Below are 19,537 nucleotides of genomic sequence, written 5' to 3'. Positions count from 1 at the left end.
CAGGCCACAGTTTGGCAGTATTTAATGTCACAATTTTATAGACCTTACACATGTCTTAAACTATGCTGTGAAGGTTTCAGCTTTTTGTCTCATGAGTAATCACTGAAATCTTTCACATATGGTTGGTCCTAATCCAGACGGTACAGGCTGTGCTACAAATGTTTAGAGTTTTGATATATTTGTCAACAGTGAGCGGGCTTCTTCCTTCCACTGCCCGGGTGTGGTCTTTGTCTGGCTCTTTGGTGTGGTGGGGGACATGTCACAAAGTCCCTGACCTGCCCATCTGCTACTTAAGCGGCTATTGAGAGAGGCCTTTAGGAGGTCTCCACCTCGTTTTCCTCATCTCTGCTCTCTTCAGAAGTGATGCCAGGACAATAGAGGCAGAGCAGTGTGCAGGGCTTCGCACCAGCTGTGAAAGCTCAAAGCATTTCTCAGTCCAGATTTCTACAGCTCACCCACTCGTTTTACTTCTTTGAGCCTACTCTTTCCTCTTTGCCTCTGCTGTCTTTAATGATCTTGTCACTTTATCAATCTATCACATTACCCTGCTGATTGCTCCTGTGTGAGTCCTGCTATTAAGAGCTTAACTTGTCATGCCTGTACAGCTGTCATTGAATATTATTTTTGAATGAAATTCACCATGTTGTGGTGAAAAATGCATGTGATTGGGTCTAATATTGTTCTAAATCTCACTGGGTTGTCAGAAACTGCGGCGTCACTGCTCTGAAAGTTCCACATCATAAATATGCCTGCTGAAATCTATGTAGTGGGTGGAGTACTAATTTCCCTTACCTTTTATAAATCTTCATCATTCACTAAACAAGGTCCCCTTTATTCTAAACCTAAGGATGAAAACTTTTTCCTTTTTAACATCCACACAATATTTCTTTAAGCCCACGCCAACTGTCTGGCCAACATATGTAAGTAAAAGCACTACTCCAGAAAGATAAAAGAAAGCTCAGTCATAAATATGAGCTTAAGAGATTTAGAAATGTCATCCAGTATTTTCTAAAACTGTTGCTGTATTTTGTTTAATTTGGGCCCCTGCTGGTTTTGCTGCATACTAATCTGTGTTTTGTATGTTTGCAATGAGAATACAAAAAAATATTTGGAGTTTGATGTCATCGGAGTTCAGAATTAACTTGATCTTGCTGTCTTGCTCTGCAAGCATCACGAGACTGTGATGAGCAGTCGCTTTATTCCCAATGTTTGTACGTTTGTGTCTTTGCTTACGCATCTAAGGTACACTCACAGGACTTGTGCATGCAGAGTTTGATTGATGTGTGTGATGATTTCCCAGTTGGCAAACATTTACATGCGCACTCCGTCATTTGTGGCCTGTTTGGATTGGCAGACTTGCGGTCCTGATTGGCTGGTTTTGCTGAGGAATACGTGAGATGGATTTGTTTGACTGGGCACTCTAAAATACGGGGTGCGTGAATAAAAACTACATTGCCTTCAGTTCACCCCTTGTTGGCTTCAGCGGGCCCAGCTTTGCATCATTCACTTACTCACTGGTTTTTGCACTAGTTCTTTCCACGGTGTGGTTTTTATGCACGGCTGCACAATGAAGGTCTAGCGGGGAGCACTAGCTATGGACAAATAAGGTCACACATACATATGTTTGCATTAACCTCATACATTTATGATCAAGAACTGAAAAGCCACATTCAATGATTAGAAAAGGCATTTTGGGAAATTTCACATCCAAAAATAGAAATCACCCAAATCCTGGCCTTCTGAAAAGAAAATAAAGGCCAGGCTCTTTCCCAGACCACAGTATTAGGATATTAGACGGCCCAGAAAACAATAGAGCAGGAAAAAGCCTCAAGATCATTATTTCATTTGGACATGTTATATATAAATATACAAAATCCTGTTCTCTCCTGTGAGTTCTGTTCTCTTGACTGGACAGTCAGTCAGTCAGTCAGAAAGTCTCCTCTGGAAGTCTCCTGGAATCTGATGGGAGAACCACAAAGTTCCCCAGTTATCTTTGGATTTGTCCAGCTTGTTTTACTAAGGACTCAGCCAAACGTTGCCTTTCCCCTGCTGATAAGACAGCTCCCATCATTCCTCACTCACATACATGAAGTGTAGGGAGAATACTGCTGGCTGCTGGTGATGATCTAAGCTTACTCTTGCTTTTGAACTTTAATCCAATAAAAATAAAGTTTGTGTAATACCTATACACTCCAGAGGAGAGAGTACAAAGTCACTGGGAAACTGAAACAGAGGCACCTGATATTAGTGATGGATACAGCATAGTGGAGACTGGTATTTTTCTATGCTGCATTGGGTGGAGAATTCCTATTTATATCGAGCAGATGTTAAATGACTTGTCTGGTTACCAGTTTTAAAATTTACAATATGTATATGTGGTTGAGGTTAAGCCTTAATGTGCTTTCTGGAAGTTATATATAGTATAAAAGGTTAGAATAGAATGGTAATTAAACCAAGAATGCATGAAAGGGACATAAACAAGTATGAATAATGCATGACTCCTCGCTGTGACACCAGTGCAGAACTGTAGCATTATGCAACGTCCCAAAAGAAAAGGCTTTTATTTATTACTTTTTTGAATCTAATTTTGTCTGATGTTTTCTGGCTTATTCATCTTAATCTACTTTTATTTTTAGTTTGTAATCAGGGACTTTGAGCAGCACACTGGCTCATTTTCATTACTGACACTGGGATTGCCCAATCAAATGTCTTAATGTGACCGTCCCCTCCCCCACCACTGCTGTGCGCTCATGCAACAAACAACTGTAAAAACGGTAAAATACTGTAAGTAGGGGTTTCAATTACCCAGTTTATTGTGCCACGCTTATTTTTTACAATTTGCTGGTATTTTTTTTTAACTCAAAAAACAGCCTCATTTCATTGTGAACTGCTGTTTAGCCTGAATAGACTAAAAAAGCTCCTGTTGCCACCTTACTGAAAGCATTTTTTTCTTGTCTTTTCTTTCTTTTTCATACACTGTATGTAGGTGTACTTTTAAAAAGTTTTTATAGAAGGTTTTGCCCAAAATGGGAAAAAAAATCATAGCTTCTACAATCAGTAAAGGTTTTTGAAGGTTCAGTCACAAGAGAGGAAATGTGTTCTTGCAGATCTGCTGGGAAATGCTTGTTGCATATCTGCTATCTTTTTCTTTAACAACATTCAGGTATTCACACCAAGGTGCTCCTTCAGTTTCCCCCCAGCTGACACTCATCACACAAATATGAGTAAACCAAACACATAAATCTTTGGGGTTGTTATAAATAACTTGTCCCCCCCTGCTAAATGATAAAAAGTAAGCAACAGCTTTTGCACATTAAAAGAGTAGCTTTTCTCGTATTGCTCTTGGTTTCCCCTTTCCTCGTGTGGTTTATTATTCTTCTTCTCTTTGGCTTGCATCTCTGCCAGCCTTACGACTCTCTCACTCCAACACCCCACTCACCCTCTGTTAGGAGTTACAGTCAAGAGGGCTCTCTGCTGAGTCCCCCGTCTGCCATCTGCTCAGGAAAGAGATGAAGGCTAAATTATTGCAGACAAACCTTCATCACCTCAAGTGAATGATTTCCATCCATTCACAGCCATACAAGTAACATCTTTTTTAAAAGTCAGGATTTGATAATAACCATGGCTTGCCTTATTTTTCTTGGCGATATTTCTGATGAGTGCTCCCTCTTTCACAGATGAGGTTCCCTGCTGCTACACGTTGGAGCACCAGACCATGAGCTCAATTTTATTCCAATTAGTGTTTTTGCTAAAAGGATTCATTTATAAAACATGGAAGGAAGAAGAATTCTAATCAACTTGTGAGGTTTAACCCTACTCTAATCTGCGATCTAGCACCAACACTTGCAAACAATTATGCTGCTCGTACCCAGGGGTTGATCTGATTGGTGTGTTTGCCTTGTGCTGTCTTGGGAGATCCAACAGTAATTGAGCTGGCTTCTTGGCTGATGGCTTGGGAGCTGCTTTTATAGCTCCAGTGGTTCTATCCTTCTCTAAATGTGCAGCATTATTAAGACCAGACTGCAACCAGGACATCACATCAGGTTGTAATGCGTTGCACTAAAATATAATGTGTGGTATCCCACCATTGCCCAGCCGCTCTTGTCACTGTCCTTTGCAGACACACACTACTCTAGAAGCAGGCAGTTTCTCCCACTGGCAGGCCTCCCAGAGCCTGTAGAAGTCATCCTCCTTCCCCCCCCCCCCCCCCCCCCCCTTCATTCCCTCAGAGCTCTTTCTGCCAGAGGGCCTGTTTGGCTCATGTTCTGGCTCGGATAAACAATAAAGAACGGATCCAAAGATGCTTTCAAAGGCACCTGGTATGGTGCTCCTGTTTCAGTTTGTGGACTGTCCTGACTCTTACAACTAATAGAAATTAGTTTTGATCTAATGAGGATTTAGAGTAACGTAATTGAATATGGAAAGTGCTGAGTTTATCCAGTGAGATATTCCCCTTCCAACTTAATAAATTTTAATTGTAATGTGCAATGTTGGACTGTTTAACCCATAGCATGTTTTCCTCTCTGTAGGTGACTGCGGCAGATGCAGACAGTGGCTCCTATGGCTTGATTACCTATTCTCTTGGCTCTGGCATTAACAGCGCTGTTCCCTCTAAATTCACCATTGGCAAGGAGACTGGCCAGATCTGCACTACTGCTGCACTAGACAGAGATCAAGGACCAGCCAGCTTCGACTTTACTGTTACTGCAGTAGATGGGGTAAGCCACCGCCCTTTGAAATCATGAATCCACAGAGCTGCAGTATAATCCCATAAACACAGCAGCCATGCTTTTCTTATAGACAGGAGAGCAGAGATGTGGCCAACTGTGCAGGAAAAAAAATGAGTTTTTGAGTTGTCCCCCTCCCAAGTTTGAATAGTTCTCCTTGGTAGGTAGACTTAAGTTAGTACAGCATCCTGTGCACTGACTGCCAAAAAATACTTAAAGAAGAAAAAGTTAAAAATGAAAGAAAATTACTGCGGGCATGTTAAAGCAATCAGAAGGAAAATACCTCAACTGTCAGGCAGTAATATTTTAACAAGTTGGACTGCCGCCTTCCTCGTTTTTGCCACCTGGTCCAAATGAAAAGCCTGCACTGTATTTCTGCAAATGAAAAGGCTATGAAACAGACTTGGGTTGCAGCAAGCCCTCTCACCCTCCACGGGTCATGACATATTGCTCTTTCCCAAGGGAAACTATCAATCTGTGTCCCTACGCGAACCTCCTGGGACTATATTTTAGAGGCTACGCCATACATCGAAATCTTAACTGGGTTTACTGCTGGTTTTTACTTCCACCATTAATGTGGTCTATGTGCGCTGTTAATGTGGCCTAAATCCTGCTTTCAGGTATGTTTTTACTGTTCATGATTTAATATGTGAAGGTATAACAAAAGAGCTTTTTGTTTCCTCTGCAGGGTGGACTGAGCTCAGTGGCCTATGTCAGGGTAGATCTGGTGGACATTAATGATAACAGACCCGCTTTCTACCCTCTCAGTTATGCTGTTAGTTTGAGCACACAGAGTGCCCCTGGGACATCTGTTGTCAGAGTGACAGCCTATGACCCAGACTCAGGCAAGAATGGGCGAATTACATACAAAACAGTGCCTGGAGGGGCTTCTCCATACTTTACTCTCAACAAAGACACAGGTCAGTGTAAATATTGTTCCCCATTCCTGCTCTGGACTTTTATAATGATTTACAGAAATAATTCAAACAATTTATGATATTGTGTGATGTCAAAATTGCCTGTTAATGTATTATCTTTGAATCCTTTTATAGGTGTGATCTCACTGTCTCGATCTGTCTATGGGAAGGCCAACTCTGTCGTTCCAATGGTTATCTCTGCTCAGGATGGTGGTGGTCTTGTTGCCTTAGTGAATGCCAGAGTTAACATTAGTGTGGTGGCAGGTTTAGTGGCTCCGCCCGTGTTTGAAAAGACTCAGTATTACTTCACCGTGTCAGAGGACGTCCTGCGCGGGACTGTTGTGGGAATCGTCCAGGCCAGCAGTAAAACAGGTGCGGACTACAGACACCTTAATCTGACACTTCTTCTGTAAAACCCCCCCCAAAAATGTTATAATTCAGTGACCTGTCTTTGTAATTTTACATCTTTCAGGCATCTCTAGAGATATTTCCTATACCATCAGCTCCGGAGACCCTGCAGGCTACTTCACAGTTGATCCTGACACCGGGGCCCTAAGGACCAGTCTTCCCCTGGATCATGAAGCCCAATCAGCTCTTGATTTGGAGGTGCAGGCCCGCAGCGGCAACCCTCCTGCCTTTGGCCAGACCCGTGTCCACATTACCATTGCAGATGTCAACGACAACCCACCCGTTTTCCTGCCCTCATCCTCAGAGTCCCTGCTGCTGCCAGAGCATACAGAAATGGGCACAGTAGTTTATCGTGTCCAAGCTGAGGACAGAGACTCAGCAGTCAATGGACAACTCACCTTTGACCTTTCTTCTTCAAATGGACTCCAGAGGATTTTTAGCATAGAGCGCAGCAGTGGAGAGATTCGATTGGTAGGGAGCCTCTCTTATGAGAATACCCCCCGTTATGACCTCCAGGTTATCGCCAAGGATAGTGGAGTACCCCAGCTAAGTGCCACCTTCATGCTTGTGGTTCATGTCCAGGCAGAGAACGACCAGGGTCCTGTGTTTGACACCCTCACATACCGCGTTGAATTAAAAGAAGGAACTCCAATAAGCACACGCTTTCTGCAAGTCAGAGCTTTGAACAGAGAAACACCAACCTCTGGCCACGTTGCTCCCCTGGCATATCATTTACGTCCAGATGGAGATGCTGCAGGTTTTGGCATTGCTGCAGACAGCGGCTGGCTGTTTGTGAAGAGTGCCTTGGACAGGGAAGTCAAGGACATGTACCTCCTGACAGTGTTAGCCAGTACAGGCCATGGACAGTTAAAGAAGACAGGCAGTGCCACAGTGCGGATATCGGTGACTGATGAGAATGATAACTCTCCTCGGCTCACGCAGGAAAGGGTCTTCATGGCTGTGAGAGAGAACCTGCCTCCGGGAACAGGCTTTGGTCACGTGTTGGCCACAGATCGCGACAGCGGCCCCAACGGACGCCTCGCTTACCGCTTTCTGCATCCTGACCGTCACTTTCAGATTAACACCCACACAGGTTAACTGAAAATTTTATCCACTGAGATTAGTCAGTTAGACTTAAGTGTTAAAATGTGGCTTGATTAGTTTAATTTTAATAAGCAACCATATAAATATGCATATTTATACAAAAAAGGTAATGAAGGCATAAAAATTTGATTTGCCTAAAGAACAGAACAGGCATGCAAAAACATTAGTTCACCAGTGACAGAGGAGATAACATGAGAAAGGAAGCTGATATTATTTGTTTAATTGATCTCCAAGGCTTTGCAGAAGATCAGCCTTTGAAGATATTGGCACATGCTTGACTGGAAATTTTTAATTGATCAGCTTAATTATGTCCATTTTATCTGTCTGTAAAATTGTGTTATGGTCAAACTAAGCTCAAATAACCAAAAAAATAAATTTTTCCTGAATGAAAAGCATGTGGAAAAACACAATTTAGTCAAGTCAGAGAGACATCTCTAAAAGATGAGAGACTGAGGTTGCCCCTCTGCCACTGTCATAAATTAGTTAGATCACGGTGACAGCAGCACTAAGCATCCTGCTGAGTTCTAATTGGCCTGCTGAGCCTGCTAGTCTGTAGGTGGAGACTCGGGCTCTGATTTGTGATCAGCTTCTAGCAGAGTTGTGAGTCTCTAGAGCATCTTCCAACCTCTCAGAAATCTTCTGTTTGTGTGTATGAACGTGTATCCGACTGTGTACGAACAGATCTGCACACTGTTCATGTCTATTACTTATGTGTCACTGATCAAAGCCGGCTGGCTCTTAAGACTCATCATTATTCCAGTGGACTTGTGCCTGTGCATAAAATCTCTCTCATTTATCTACTTGTGTCCCCAGGTGAGATCAGCACAAGGATGACTCTGGACAGAGAGCAGCAGTCTACTTACCAGCTCTTGGTGGTGGCACAAGACGGAGGTTCACCCCCTCGTAGCGCCACAGGCACCGCTTTCATCACTGTACTGGACGAAAATGACAACGACCCTGTTTTCATCCACAGTCAGTCAGGGAAAAACATCATAATTCAGGTAATGTCGAAAGAGCACAAATGTTGTTTGGCAGAAAATAAATTGCTATCATAGAGTGCTGAAAATCTGGTTTAACCCTTAGGTGATGGAAGGTCAGCCTTCTGGGGTTGTACTGGGTACACTGCAAGCCAAAGACCCTGATGAAGGGGAGAATGGCACAATATTCTATTCTTTGTCAGGTACTTTATAGAGACGTTTAAAGAAATATATCTTCCTCCAGTCTTTATTAATTTTTTCATGCTTTTCTTCTTTTTTTGTATATTGTTGAAAGCGGATTCAATTTAATGTTTGTGTTTGTGTGTTCAGGCTTCCTATGCACTTCTCATCTCAAGTTCGGGTATGCTCTGTTTCTTCTAGGTCCCAGAGCTGAGCGCTTCTCTTTGAACACAAACACTGGCGAGTTGCGTTCGTCATCCCCTCTCAGCCACTCGGAACGGGCTGAGTACACTCTGACGGTGACAGCCACCGACAGAGGACTGCCCCCTCGCAGCACCTCCTGCTCCCTCACCATTCAGGTTAGACTGTGTTTTGGAACCACTGCGAGCACAAACACCCACTATATTCACCTATTTGATATCAAAGAATAGACTCAGGGCAGCGACGATCTGCATCCCTGGGCCCCTCACACTAGTTGCAGACATATCAGCCTCACTTCTGACAAGGTCCCCTCCCATCCCCTCCCCTTTTCTTCCCCTGTGAATTTTCAAAAGGGAAATTTCTATCTGAAATGGAAAAGTGGATCTGAATCAAATACTCCCAGCTGGCTCGTGATGAGGGCCAGCTGTAGACGTCTATGATCAAGGTCATACTCAATGACTTCAACACTTTTTTAATACAGTAGCCCTTTTTGCAAGGAGCAGCAAGGCTATACACTCAACATAAAACACAGCATTAAAGGTAATTCGTGTTAATATTTAATATAGAACAGAAAAAAACACAATGGAAGAACTCTGGAAGGAAGATTTATAGGTTCCAGGAAAATTGAGCTCCTATATAAACAGCTCCAGTCAGCGCCAGCGCAATTTTTCCTCTTTTCCAATAACAAAAAATGGAAGTCATAATTGTTAGTTAATTGGATTAAACAGTGCAGTGTTGTTCTTGCCTTGTGACGTATTTGTGTAATTTCCTTTAATCATCTTTTCTGAATGATTATTTAATTCCGTCGATGATAGGATAGGCCTATTCCAATTTATTTTTGGAACACTTCTTTTCCATCTAATGTGGAACCAATTTACAGCTTGTCAGCAAGCACAGCATATTTTTTGAGTGCCTACTTAATGTGGGAATTGTGCTGTTGGATACACTGCTGAGTATCCAGACTGGCCAATCAGGTTACAAAACACGGTCAGTAATTTCGATTAAAATTTCATCAATAAAGCCACTCCGTGCTCATTTACCTTTCACAGCTGCTTTAATTTTCACACTACATGCATGTATCAAAGGGAAAAAACATGTTTTATTTAAACAATGTTTCAGAAGAGAAATAATAAGGTTGTAGTCTTTGAAGACACTCGGAAAAGAAGTGTAAAACTATATGCAGTACCGCAGTATTCCTCAGTACTAAATTCAAGCCCTTATAACACTTCCTTTTCTGATTGCAGCACTTTTATCATCTATTATATTTCTTGGCATCCAAACAGATGTCAGATTAATCTTAGCAGTCATGTTATTGAAGTCTATAAAAACCTTTTGTAAGTGGTTTCATTTATTCCCCGTGAACACATTCAGTGTGGAGAGGACGTCTGTTTCCACTTTGCCTAAAATCCATAAAATATTTTCGTTCTGTATTGAAAATTGCAAACTTAAGTTGCCACTGGGCATTTGAGTGAAGCATTAGATCTGCTGCCATGTTGCTGCGCCGTTAAATATAAATGCAATGTGTTGCTTTACTGCAGGTTATCAGCATTAACAGACCTGCTACCAAGAAGAATTCACTCTCCATAACTTTCAATTCGGTGGAGGAGGCCAAGCCCGGGTCTGTTATTGGCTCGGTCCGTCTCCATGATAGAGGAACCTTAGAGGACGACAAGGTGACCTACACAGTGGTGGGGGGTACGGACCGAGATGGCACATTTGTTGTGGATCGTCTGACTGGGGACGTTTACTTGGCTCGCCCTCTTGACTATGAACGAGACTCGCGCTACAATCTGCAAATTGAAGTGGATGACTTCTCCGAGGCCCCTCCGAGCAGCACTCTTGTCCACCTGGACATCGACATAGAGGACAGTAATGACCACACTCCTCAGTTCCCAGAGGACCCCATCACAATTGTCATCTCTGAGAGCATGGATCCTGGCTCCTCTGTCTATACTTTCCAGGCCACAGATAAGGATGGCAGTGGGTCCAACAGCAAACTGGTGTATTCCATACTACAACAGTGGCCAAATACCCCAGGTCTATTAACCCTCGACCCATCAACTGGGGTTCTCTCCTTGGGCCAGAAGCTGGACTATGAGGTCACTCCAAACCTCATCCTGGTTGTAAAAGCAACAGATTCTGCTCCTGATGTCAGCCAGAGGCGCTGGGGTTCTGTCACGGCAAGGCTGTATGTGACCGATGAGAATGACAATCCACCAGTGTTCATATCGCCAACAGCTGTCAGTGTGATGGAGGATCAGCCAGTGGGCTTTGTAGTGCTGTATGTCATGGCCAGAGATGCAGACCAAGGGGAGAATGGTAGAGTGACCTACAGAATTCAATCAGGCAACACTGCAGGGACATTCAGTCTCAACCCTAGTACGGGTAAGTGCAGCCCGAAGCCAGGCTTTATTCTCCGTGTGCTTCATTCAAATTAGCTATGCTGTTTTTCATGCATAGCTAATTTACATCCTTTAGATCGGTTTTCTTGTCACAATCCTCAACAGAAAGGGCTTTTAACACCCAAAGGTCATTGTATACATGCAAATTCATTTTGATTTCACCTTGCAATTGCACAAAAACAGGAAAGGTCTTGACATACACGCTGTATTCACTACTTATTAGGGCTGTACTGTCGTATATTTGACATTAATCACTTTGTTGATGGGTGTGCAACTGAAGTTAAGGTGTAGAAAAATAAATGAACAGAACATTTTCTTGCTACTTTTTTGCGCTCAGTGACCAGTGATATGTCAGGATCACAGGGCTCCTGCCCTAAGGTGCCACTGCTGTCTCGCCATTATCTTTTTCAAAAATACCCCGAAAGGGAAAGCTGATTTTTTTTATATCTTCATAAGTTAGCTCTGGCGATGACTGTGAACTTTGCTTTCCACCCAGTGTTATCTGGGATAGCTACTGATCACAACTATGAGTTGTTATGATTAGAAGAATAGTCTACTTAAAAAATATTTAATTTAAGTGCAAATACAAACAGTTTGAAGATTATAATGAGTAAGATTTCAAATCTCTTATGCTGTTTACTTGTTTTCCTCATCTTTCTGCTTCTTTTTTCTACTTATCATTATACTAAAACTTTTGGCTTCAGTTTCTCAGGTCTCTCTTTGTATTCTCTGCCCTGCTAGGCTGTAGAACTAGAACTAAAGCACTACTGTGTCATGCAAATCTTTTGCTGAAGATGAAATATTTTCATCTTCAGCAAAAGACAAGCAAATCTGCATCAGAATCTCCTTCTAAATTTCACTTTGCATTGCATATATACTCACTACTCTACACGACTCCACACAAAATTCACCTAACCTTACTTTCTATAAACACACACAAACTGTTTTAATAATCTGCTTACTTCTAAGGTCAGCCCAATTCTTGCTTCACCTTTCATGACTTATTTCTCTCAGTTGGAGGCCAGACAGGCCAGCTTGCCAAATATTAAACGCACACATACACACACACAAGAATGTGCAAGTACACGTGCATACGCGCGCACACACAACAACCCATCATCTGTTATTGTGGATCTATTCCCATGAAAGACCAAAGAACCTCCTGCTCAGGCTTCTGGGAACCATTAGAGGAGGGATCAGTTACGCGTGTTTATGTGTACGCACGTGTGTATGTGTGTGCGTAGGCATGCACATATGTGTTTGTGTGCTTGCATTAGAGTATGTCACTTAGTCAGCGCTGACCTTGGGCCATTTGGTCCTGTGGGCTTTGTTGTGGTGTTTGAGACACGTGTCAACATTTGCTCCGCCCTCGCCTTCAAGTCGCCAACCAGGATGCCTCCTGGAGCAGTTTGGGGATGGAAACATTCAGCGTCTGTCATGCATGTCACTTCTGCTTCAGCCCAGTATGTGCACTCATCTTGAAGTGCTTTTCATGCACACTAGTTATTTGTTAGAATAGTGACAAGTTAATCCTTTGTGCACCTGGTTTGCTCCCGTTTTGGGGTCAGTGACCAGAGGTCTACGACAACTCTGCACAATCTGTTTTCATTACCTTAGCGTCACAGCTAACCACAATAGAGAGAACTATCAGGCGATTGTTATAAATCTGTAAAGTCACAGTGTGAGACACATTCTCATCACTCAGTGTCAGAATGGAGGTCATTAATTTTCCTTTCAAGAGAAGTAGGGAGAGTTTACTGGTGATATGGGGGACTGCTTCTCTGCAAAAGACAACACCATTCAGGGATTAACCCATCAAATTTTGATAAATGGCTTTGCCATATCAAATAAGAGAGATGTGTTTGTTGTCTGAGCAACCTCCGCTCGCACATGCACTGCAGTCCACAGCGTTGGCGCCACCAACCCCCACACATGCTTACAAAACATCCAAAATAAAAACTCTCCCCAGATCCCTCCATTTTTTTCCCCTTCCCATGTGTTATTGGTGACCAGGGATATAGTAGGATCACAGAGGAATCAAATTTAGGTGAAAAATTCCAGCCTGTAACTTATACCAGATTAAAAGCTTAGAGGCAAGTTATCTCAATCCTAGAAAGGCACAAAGTGAAAAACAAACACACACAAAAAAAGTTAAAAGGAAAACAGTCTTGGCCCTCTCTTTCTTTAACAGTTGCATTTGATTTTAAAGCATGAAATTGAAATTAAATCATTGCAAGTTCTACCCTCTTAGGGCAGGATAATGAAAAGGCTGGGGTGCCTCTAATTCCTACGGAGCACGGCAGGCCTGGCTGTTGCGTGTCTAGAGTGTGTGTTTACTGCTTCTTTCTCGATGGCTGTGGCATTCTCCAGTGGAAAATCTCGTAAACTGTGGCCAGACCGTTTGGGCTGTTACAGCAGTGGTGGTGGTAGCAGTCAGGTAGGCAGAGCTGTGTGTGTGTGGAGGAGATTAGCACTGATTTGGCCCTCACACGGCAAGTTTTCACACTTGATTTTTAAATAACTTGACTACAAACACAATCATGGCAAGCAGTGTTTTTTATTGCCTTTGATGACATGCTTTCATACCGTAATTGTCTAACTGTCTCTTTTAACCAGGCTATAATAAAGTACCCACGTAGAGGAAATCTCTCCTCATATTTCACCCTTCATTCATCTCCCTACAGGCTCTCTGTCTATTTTCAAACCTCTGGACCGCGAGGAGCAGGACATCTTTAACCTCACAGTAATCGCTGAGGATCACGGGATACCCCAACACTCGTCCATCCAGCTGCTGTGTGTGCATGTGATCGATGTTAATGATGAGGCGCCCTGGTTTGAGCAGAGCCAGTATGAAGTAGAGATCTCGGAGAACCAACCTCCAGGAACCAGTGTGCTGACAGTGTCTGCCACTGATCTGGACCAAGGTCTGATTCATAATGTGCAGGGATTTGATCTGTCATATTATATTTGTGCTGCTTTTAATTCTTCTTAGCCATCATTTGCTGACTATGTGTTCACATTAGAGACATTAACAGTTCTTTTTATTTGCATTAGGACTACATGAGGGGGGGTTAGCATGCATTCTCCAAGAGTTAGTCAGAAGCACATAAAGTAGGAGGATTATAAACTTTCTCCTCAAAAGCAATTAGTGAAGTAAACAGGTGAGGTTGCCAGGCTGCTTTCTCGTAGCACGCGATCTGGCACACAGACGCCTGAGGGAGGGCTCTTGCTGCCAAATGCTTATACAGCAAGCCTCATGACAAACAAACAAATAAGTTTACAAGCTATTAGAAGAGAATTTGAAACATGTTGTAAATGCATTTTTTTCATTATTATCTACAAGTTATAGGATGGAACTCTCTGACCTTCACCGACATTCTTTGATTTTTAATTTATTTTTACAGGCCATTTTTAATAGAATGCTGTGACTATATTTGTTTCTCTGTAGGAAGCAATGGCCAGGTGACATATGACGGTATCTCACAGGAGGGTTTCAGCATCAACCCAGTATCAGGTGTGATTATGATTACTAAGTCTCTGGACAGGGAGCTTCAGGAATACTACACTGTCACAGGTACTGTCATCTGATTGTTCTGCAGCCTTACAAAAAATGCCAGATCTGATACATAATAAAAATAATATTTAAATTATGAATTACTACAACAAATTATAGTGTGCTTTTTTATGTTCTGGCAGTGTCTGCAAAAGATGGAGGCCTTCCACCGAACTATGCTAAAGCAACTGTGAGGATCAAGGTGACTGACGTTAATGACAACGCCCCTGTCTTTGGACGTCTTTACTACAGCATAGAGGTGCCTGAAAACCTGGAAGCACTACCTCTATTCACCCTTCGAGCCACTGATCAGGATGCGGGAGACAACGGCAGGATAAACTACAAAATTACAGGTGAGAACTGCTTTTGATTTAATGTTTTAAATGATCGGTACATAGTTTCAAATGTTTACAAGCCATTTGCTATCGCTCTACTTGCAGCTGGAGATTCATCTGGAGACTTCCGCTTGGATGGCCAGTCAGGTGTCCTGTCCACCTCACGGCCCCTTGATCGGGAGAAGAGGCCTGGGTACAGTTTAACGGTGATAGCTCAGGACCAGGGCCACCCAGCACTTAGCAGCACTGCCACTGTAGAAGTGATAGTCCTGGACATCAATGATCACAGCCCCCAGTTTCAGAGCAGCAGCTACACAGCAGAAATTTTGGAAGATGTTCCCATTGGGTCACTCGTCCTGGAGGTGAAAGCCATTGATTTGGACCATGGCCCTAATAGCCAAGTGCTGTACTTTCTGAGCCATGGCTCCCAGAGCATGTTCATGATAGACCAAAACACAGGTCGCATTATCACAGCATCCCCCCTCGATAGAGAGAGAACAGCTTCTTACACTTTTGAGGTGTGTGCCACCGATTCTTCCCCCGCAAACCCACGTAACTCCACTGCTCAGGTGACGATCTATATTCAGGATGTGAACGACAATGCTCCGTTCTTCATTCAGGACCCACTTATTGTGAATGTCTCCGCCAGTAGTGTCTCTAATCGTCGAGTTTTGGCCACTATGAGAGCAGAGGACAAAGACTTTGGAGCTAATGGCTCTGTTTTTTATCGTTTCGCCAACTCTGTCAGGGGGTTCACCATTAACTCACTGACAGGAGAAATCCAGGCCACAGAGAAGCTGCAGACCATGACCCAAAGCCAACGGACTTTGATAGTTCAGGCCATGGACCAAGGGAACCCAGCACAATCTTCCCTGGGAGTGGTTATCATTTACATAAAGGAGCAGAGCTACAGTGGGATTCGCTTCTCTCGCACAGCAAGAGATGTCAGCCTGCAAGAGAACGCTGCTAAAGGTTGAAGTGATTTAAAATCTTTAACATTGTAATTCAAAGAGTGTAAATATACATTTGAAATAAGAAGTATAAATGAAATGTATCAACATAGTGTGTTTTGCATCTTCTAGGCACAGTAGTAACACAGGCTCAGGCCCAGTACCCAGATGGCTCCAAAAATGGGATCACCTACAGTATATTCAGTGGCAATAAATTGCAGTCTTTTGGAATAAACACAATTACTGGTAAGTGTTGGCAGTACGACGGTTGGTAAGATGGCAGTAAACATTACAAGGTTATATTTTTGAAATGTAGAAAGTGAGTCATTGATACTTTTGTGATTTAGGTGAAATATGGGTCCAGAAATCTGAAGGACTGGACTTTGAGGAGACCCCAAAACTCCGCCTTGTGGTGAAAGCTGAGACAGCATCCTCTAGCTCCTACATGGCTGTCAACTTAATCCTTCAGGATGTAAATGACAACTTGCCACGCTTCCAACTCCAGAACTATGTAGCCTACATTAGGGAGGCGCAAGGCTACGATTTTCCCATTATCCAGGTGCAGTAGCTTTTCCCCCAAATGTTTATTATGCTTGGCTGCTGTTTAAATGTGAAGCTGTAGAATAAAAACTCTCAAGCATCAGAAAACTGGATAGTTTCAGTGCTGCAAAGGATTGACTTTTCAATTTCATGTGATCTCAGTGTCCCAGAAGAATTTACTGTATAATCGCTTGTGCCATGAAGCCAGAACCATATAGCCCATTTTTATTAACTATTGGCTTCCAAGTCCAATATTGCTCACTAGTTCGAGTTACACTAAAACAGCTGCTGCAAATGTTTCTATATTTACGTTTCCAAAATGGGGTGTTAATTCACTCAGGTGGCCGCAGACGACCGGGACCAGGGTCAAAATGGTCAGGTGACTTACTCTATCAGGTCATCATCCATGAGTGGCTTGTTTAAGATAGACCCACTGACTGGAAGCGTTACCACTGCAGCCATAATGGACAGGGAAATCTGGACCCAAACGAAGTGAGTCTTGCTTTTATTCTGTTTGTTTGTAACCACATGTTGGCATGAGTTTCCTGTCAGCTAATCCACATGCATATTTAGACTCTGTCACAGTTAGAATGTACACTTATTCTTGTCAACTTTTCCTTGTCTTTATAGTTTTGCTCATTTTATGTTCATATTTTGCTTTGAAAAATCCAAGGATTTAAAAACGAGTTGCACTGTTTCACCTGACTTTCATTTGGATTTTATATTGCTACTGCAAACTTGACTCAAATTTTGAAGTCCCACTCAGAAAATCCTTTCTGTTATAGAAAGAGAAAAGTAGATTTTGCATGTTTTTGCATCACAGCCTTTCAGTGTTATGAGAAAATCATGTATCCCTTGCAGATAATATTTTTAAACATATTGTTTTATTAATATTTAAAATGACTTTCAGGCGCTTTTGTGTATTGGAAAACACACACACAAAGAAAGAAAAACATCCAGACAAAAACAGGCTGTTCGATGTGGGCTTTGGGGACCAAGAATTGTGTAACAGGGTTCAGAAAGTTAAAAAGTTAAAAAGCTGACATTCATTTTGTCGCTCCAGGCTTGTTGTTACGGCAACAGACCGGGGAACCCCACGGCTCGCTGGCTCTGCCACCCTCACTGTGATCATCATTGACCTCAATGACAACAGTCCCATGATTCCCCTGCCTCAGAAGATTCGAGTGCCTGAGGGTAAGTCAGCTTCACAGTGGAAGTTAGCCCAGTGATCTTATCATAAAGCCTCACATCACACTCCCTGGCAGCTCGCTCAGCAGGGCTCAGTGAGAAAAGTCTGACCCTTTGATGAAACAAGCTATGGCCAAGTTCCTCCTCCGTTCATTTCCTGTCTATTAGTTCAAGGCTTTCCAGAACCGGATATTTCTTCATAAAGTTTTTTTTTTCTTTAAACCAAGACACTCTGTGTTTCATTTTAGCTGCACCTAAATATCTGCTCTTTGTCTTCACACATACAGATACTCTCATTGGCACAATAATCACCCAGGTAACGGGGAATGATGTGGACTCGGGGCCAGCCCTCTCCTACACGTTACACCTAGATGCAAGCAGCCAAGGCATGTTTGGAATTCATTGTTATGGAGGAGGAGTGTCGCTGACTGGACCACTAGACTACGAGGAAAGGACGTGGTACACTCTAACCGTTCGCACATCTGACTCTAAACATCAAAGCGAGGCCAACCTCACTGTGCTGGTGGATGATGTGAATGATAATTCTCCCACCTTTACCCAGGATTTGTATCAGGTACTGCATATTTCACTACATTTTAGATTATCGGAATATTTGTTAAAGTTTTCAATAATCTGTAATGGAGATAAATATATTTACATTTAATGTGTTTCTTATCAGGTGGCTGTATCAGAGCACCTCCCTGCAGGCAGCGCAGTCGTCACTGTAACAGCCACTGACCGTGACTCTGGGGACAATGGGAAAATTACTTACAGAGTCATGTCATCAACGAAAGGTGTCTTCTACATTGACCCAGTCAATGGTATGATTACTGTCTGCACTGCATTTATGGTTGTTTATAACTACACTCTAACCAGAGTTTAAGAGCCCCTTAATTATACTTCATTAAAAAAAATGCCATTCCCTAAAGCGCTCCTTGGATGCTCATTTGGGGTTTGGACATATTCGCAACGAGTATTGCAAAATATTTAATCATTTTCTTCATTATAAGTAATTGAAAACCAAATCGAATGTTATTTGCCTCAGATGTTTTGCTTGAGATAGCATCTAAAAATAAGTGCGTCATAAAAGAGGACTTTTTTTCTTTACACTAACTATACTTTCTCCTGTCCTCAAAACATTTCCATTTGCCTGAAATAATGTTCCCTCAAACAGTGTGTACCCAAATCTGCCACAGTGTTTACAAAATGTAATTGTAATTTACTTTTTTAGTTAAGTCATTCATTACTGTGTAAGAGCTAACCAGCACTGATATGTAATATGATGGGTTGTGAAAGAAAGACCTAAAATTACGTTGGCCTTCTTATGATGGTACTCTCTGTTTCTTCGCAGGTACTCTATTTACTAAACAAAAGACTGAGTTTGACTTCGAGAATCCCTCCATTCTGGTGGTGATTGAGGCACGAGACCAGGGTACTCCATCCCTTTCAGCCATTGCCACTGTGCATGTTCAAGTGTCTGACATAAACGACAACGCCCCCATCTTCCATCAGTCAGCGTACAGAGCCACTGTGTCTGAAGACGGCCTTCCTGGATCAACTGTTCTGACATTAGAAGCTGTGGATGGAGACCTGTTACGGGATAACTGTGGTTTTGATTTTGCTATTGCCAGTGGCAACTCGGGTAATGCCTTCCAGATTGAGAGCAGCGTGCGCTTCTTGGAGGGGCGGGGCTTCCAGACAGTTGGGAGTCTAATCCTGGTAGAGAAGCTGGACTTTGAAGCGGTACCAAGTTATAACCTGACGGTTGTGGTGTCAGATCGTGGAATCCCTCAGCGTAGCTCCAGCGTTCCTATCATTATCAGTGTTACAGATGCCAATGACAACCCTCCAGTATTCAGCCGAACAGAGTACAGTGTGATTCTGAGTGAGGGTACGGCAGCAGGGACTGAGATCTTGCATTTATCCGCCACAGATCCAGATTCTGCTCCAAATAGTGAGGTCCAGTACTCTATAAGCTCAGGAGATGAGACAGATCTTTTCCATGTAGACCAGTGGACTGGAGCTTTGAGGCTGCAGAGACCTCTGAACAGCGAG

At 42.8% G+C, this 19,537-nt stretch overlaps 1 protein-coding gene across 1 annotated transcript in view; it reads left to right on the top strand.

Moving 5' to 3' along the window:
• LOC146694427 (protocadherin-16-like) overlaps positions 1–19,537 on the top strand; it is a 69,395-nt gene that overhangs the window by 46,696 nt on the left and 3,162 nt on the right. The window contains exons 2-20 of the mRNA XM_085478746.1: positions 4,530–4,718; positions 5,416–5,647; positions 5,780–6,016; positions 6,117–7,145; positions 7,970–8,157; positions 8,240–8,336; positions 8,515–8,672; positions 10,053–10,899; positions 13,601–13,840; positions 14,365–14,490; positions 14,613–14,822; positions 14,910–15,776; positions 15,887–16,000; positions 16,102–16,313; positions 16,635–16,786; positions 17,358–17,488; positions 17,770–18,056; positions 18,162–18,303; positions 18,834–19,537. The exon at positions 18,834–19,537 is cut by the window's right edge and continues 3,162 nt beyond it. Of these exons, the coding sequence (XP_085334872.1) occupies positions 4,530–4,718; positions 5,416–5,647; positions 5,780–6,016; positions 6,117–7,145; positions 7,970–8,157; positions 8,240–8,336; positions 8,515–8,672; positions 10,053–10,899; positions 13,601–13,840; positions 14,365–14,490; positions 14,613–14,822; positions 14,910–15,776; positions 15,887–16,000; positions 16,102–16,313; positions 16,635–16,786; positions 17,358–17,488; positions 17,770–18,056; positions 18,162–18,303; positions 18,834–19,537 (6,162 nt within the window). The remainder of the gene's footprint in view (positions 1–4,529; positions 4,719–5,415; positions 5,648–5,779; positions 6,017–6,116; positions 7,146–7,969; positions 8,158–8,239; positions 8,337–8,514; positions 8,673–10,052; positions 10,900–13,600; positions 13,841–14,364; positions 14,491–14,612; positions 14,823–14,909; positions 15,777–15,886; positions 16,001–16,101; positions 16,314–16,634; positions 16,787–17,357; positions 17,489–17,769; positions 18,057–18,161; positions 18,304–18,833) is intronic.

This window comes from Copadichromis virginalis, linkage group LG14 (genome assembly GCF_057382275.1).
Source record: "Copadichromis virginalis isolate Kocher_CV1m ecotype Utaka linkage group LG14, C_Virginalis_male_GT1.1, whole genome shotgun sequence".
In the NCBI taxonomy this organism is placed as follows: Eukaryota; Metazoa; Chordata; class Actinopteri; order Cichliformes; family Cichlidae; genus Copadichromis; species Copadichromis virginalis.
Note: the sequence above shows the minus strand (reverse complement) of the source record. Positions and strands in the feature narration are given on the sequence as shown.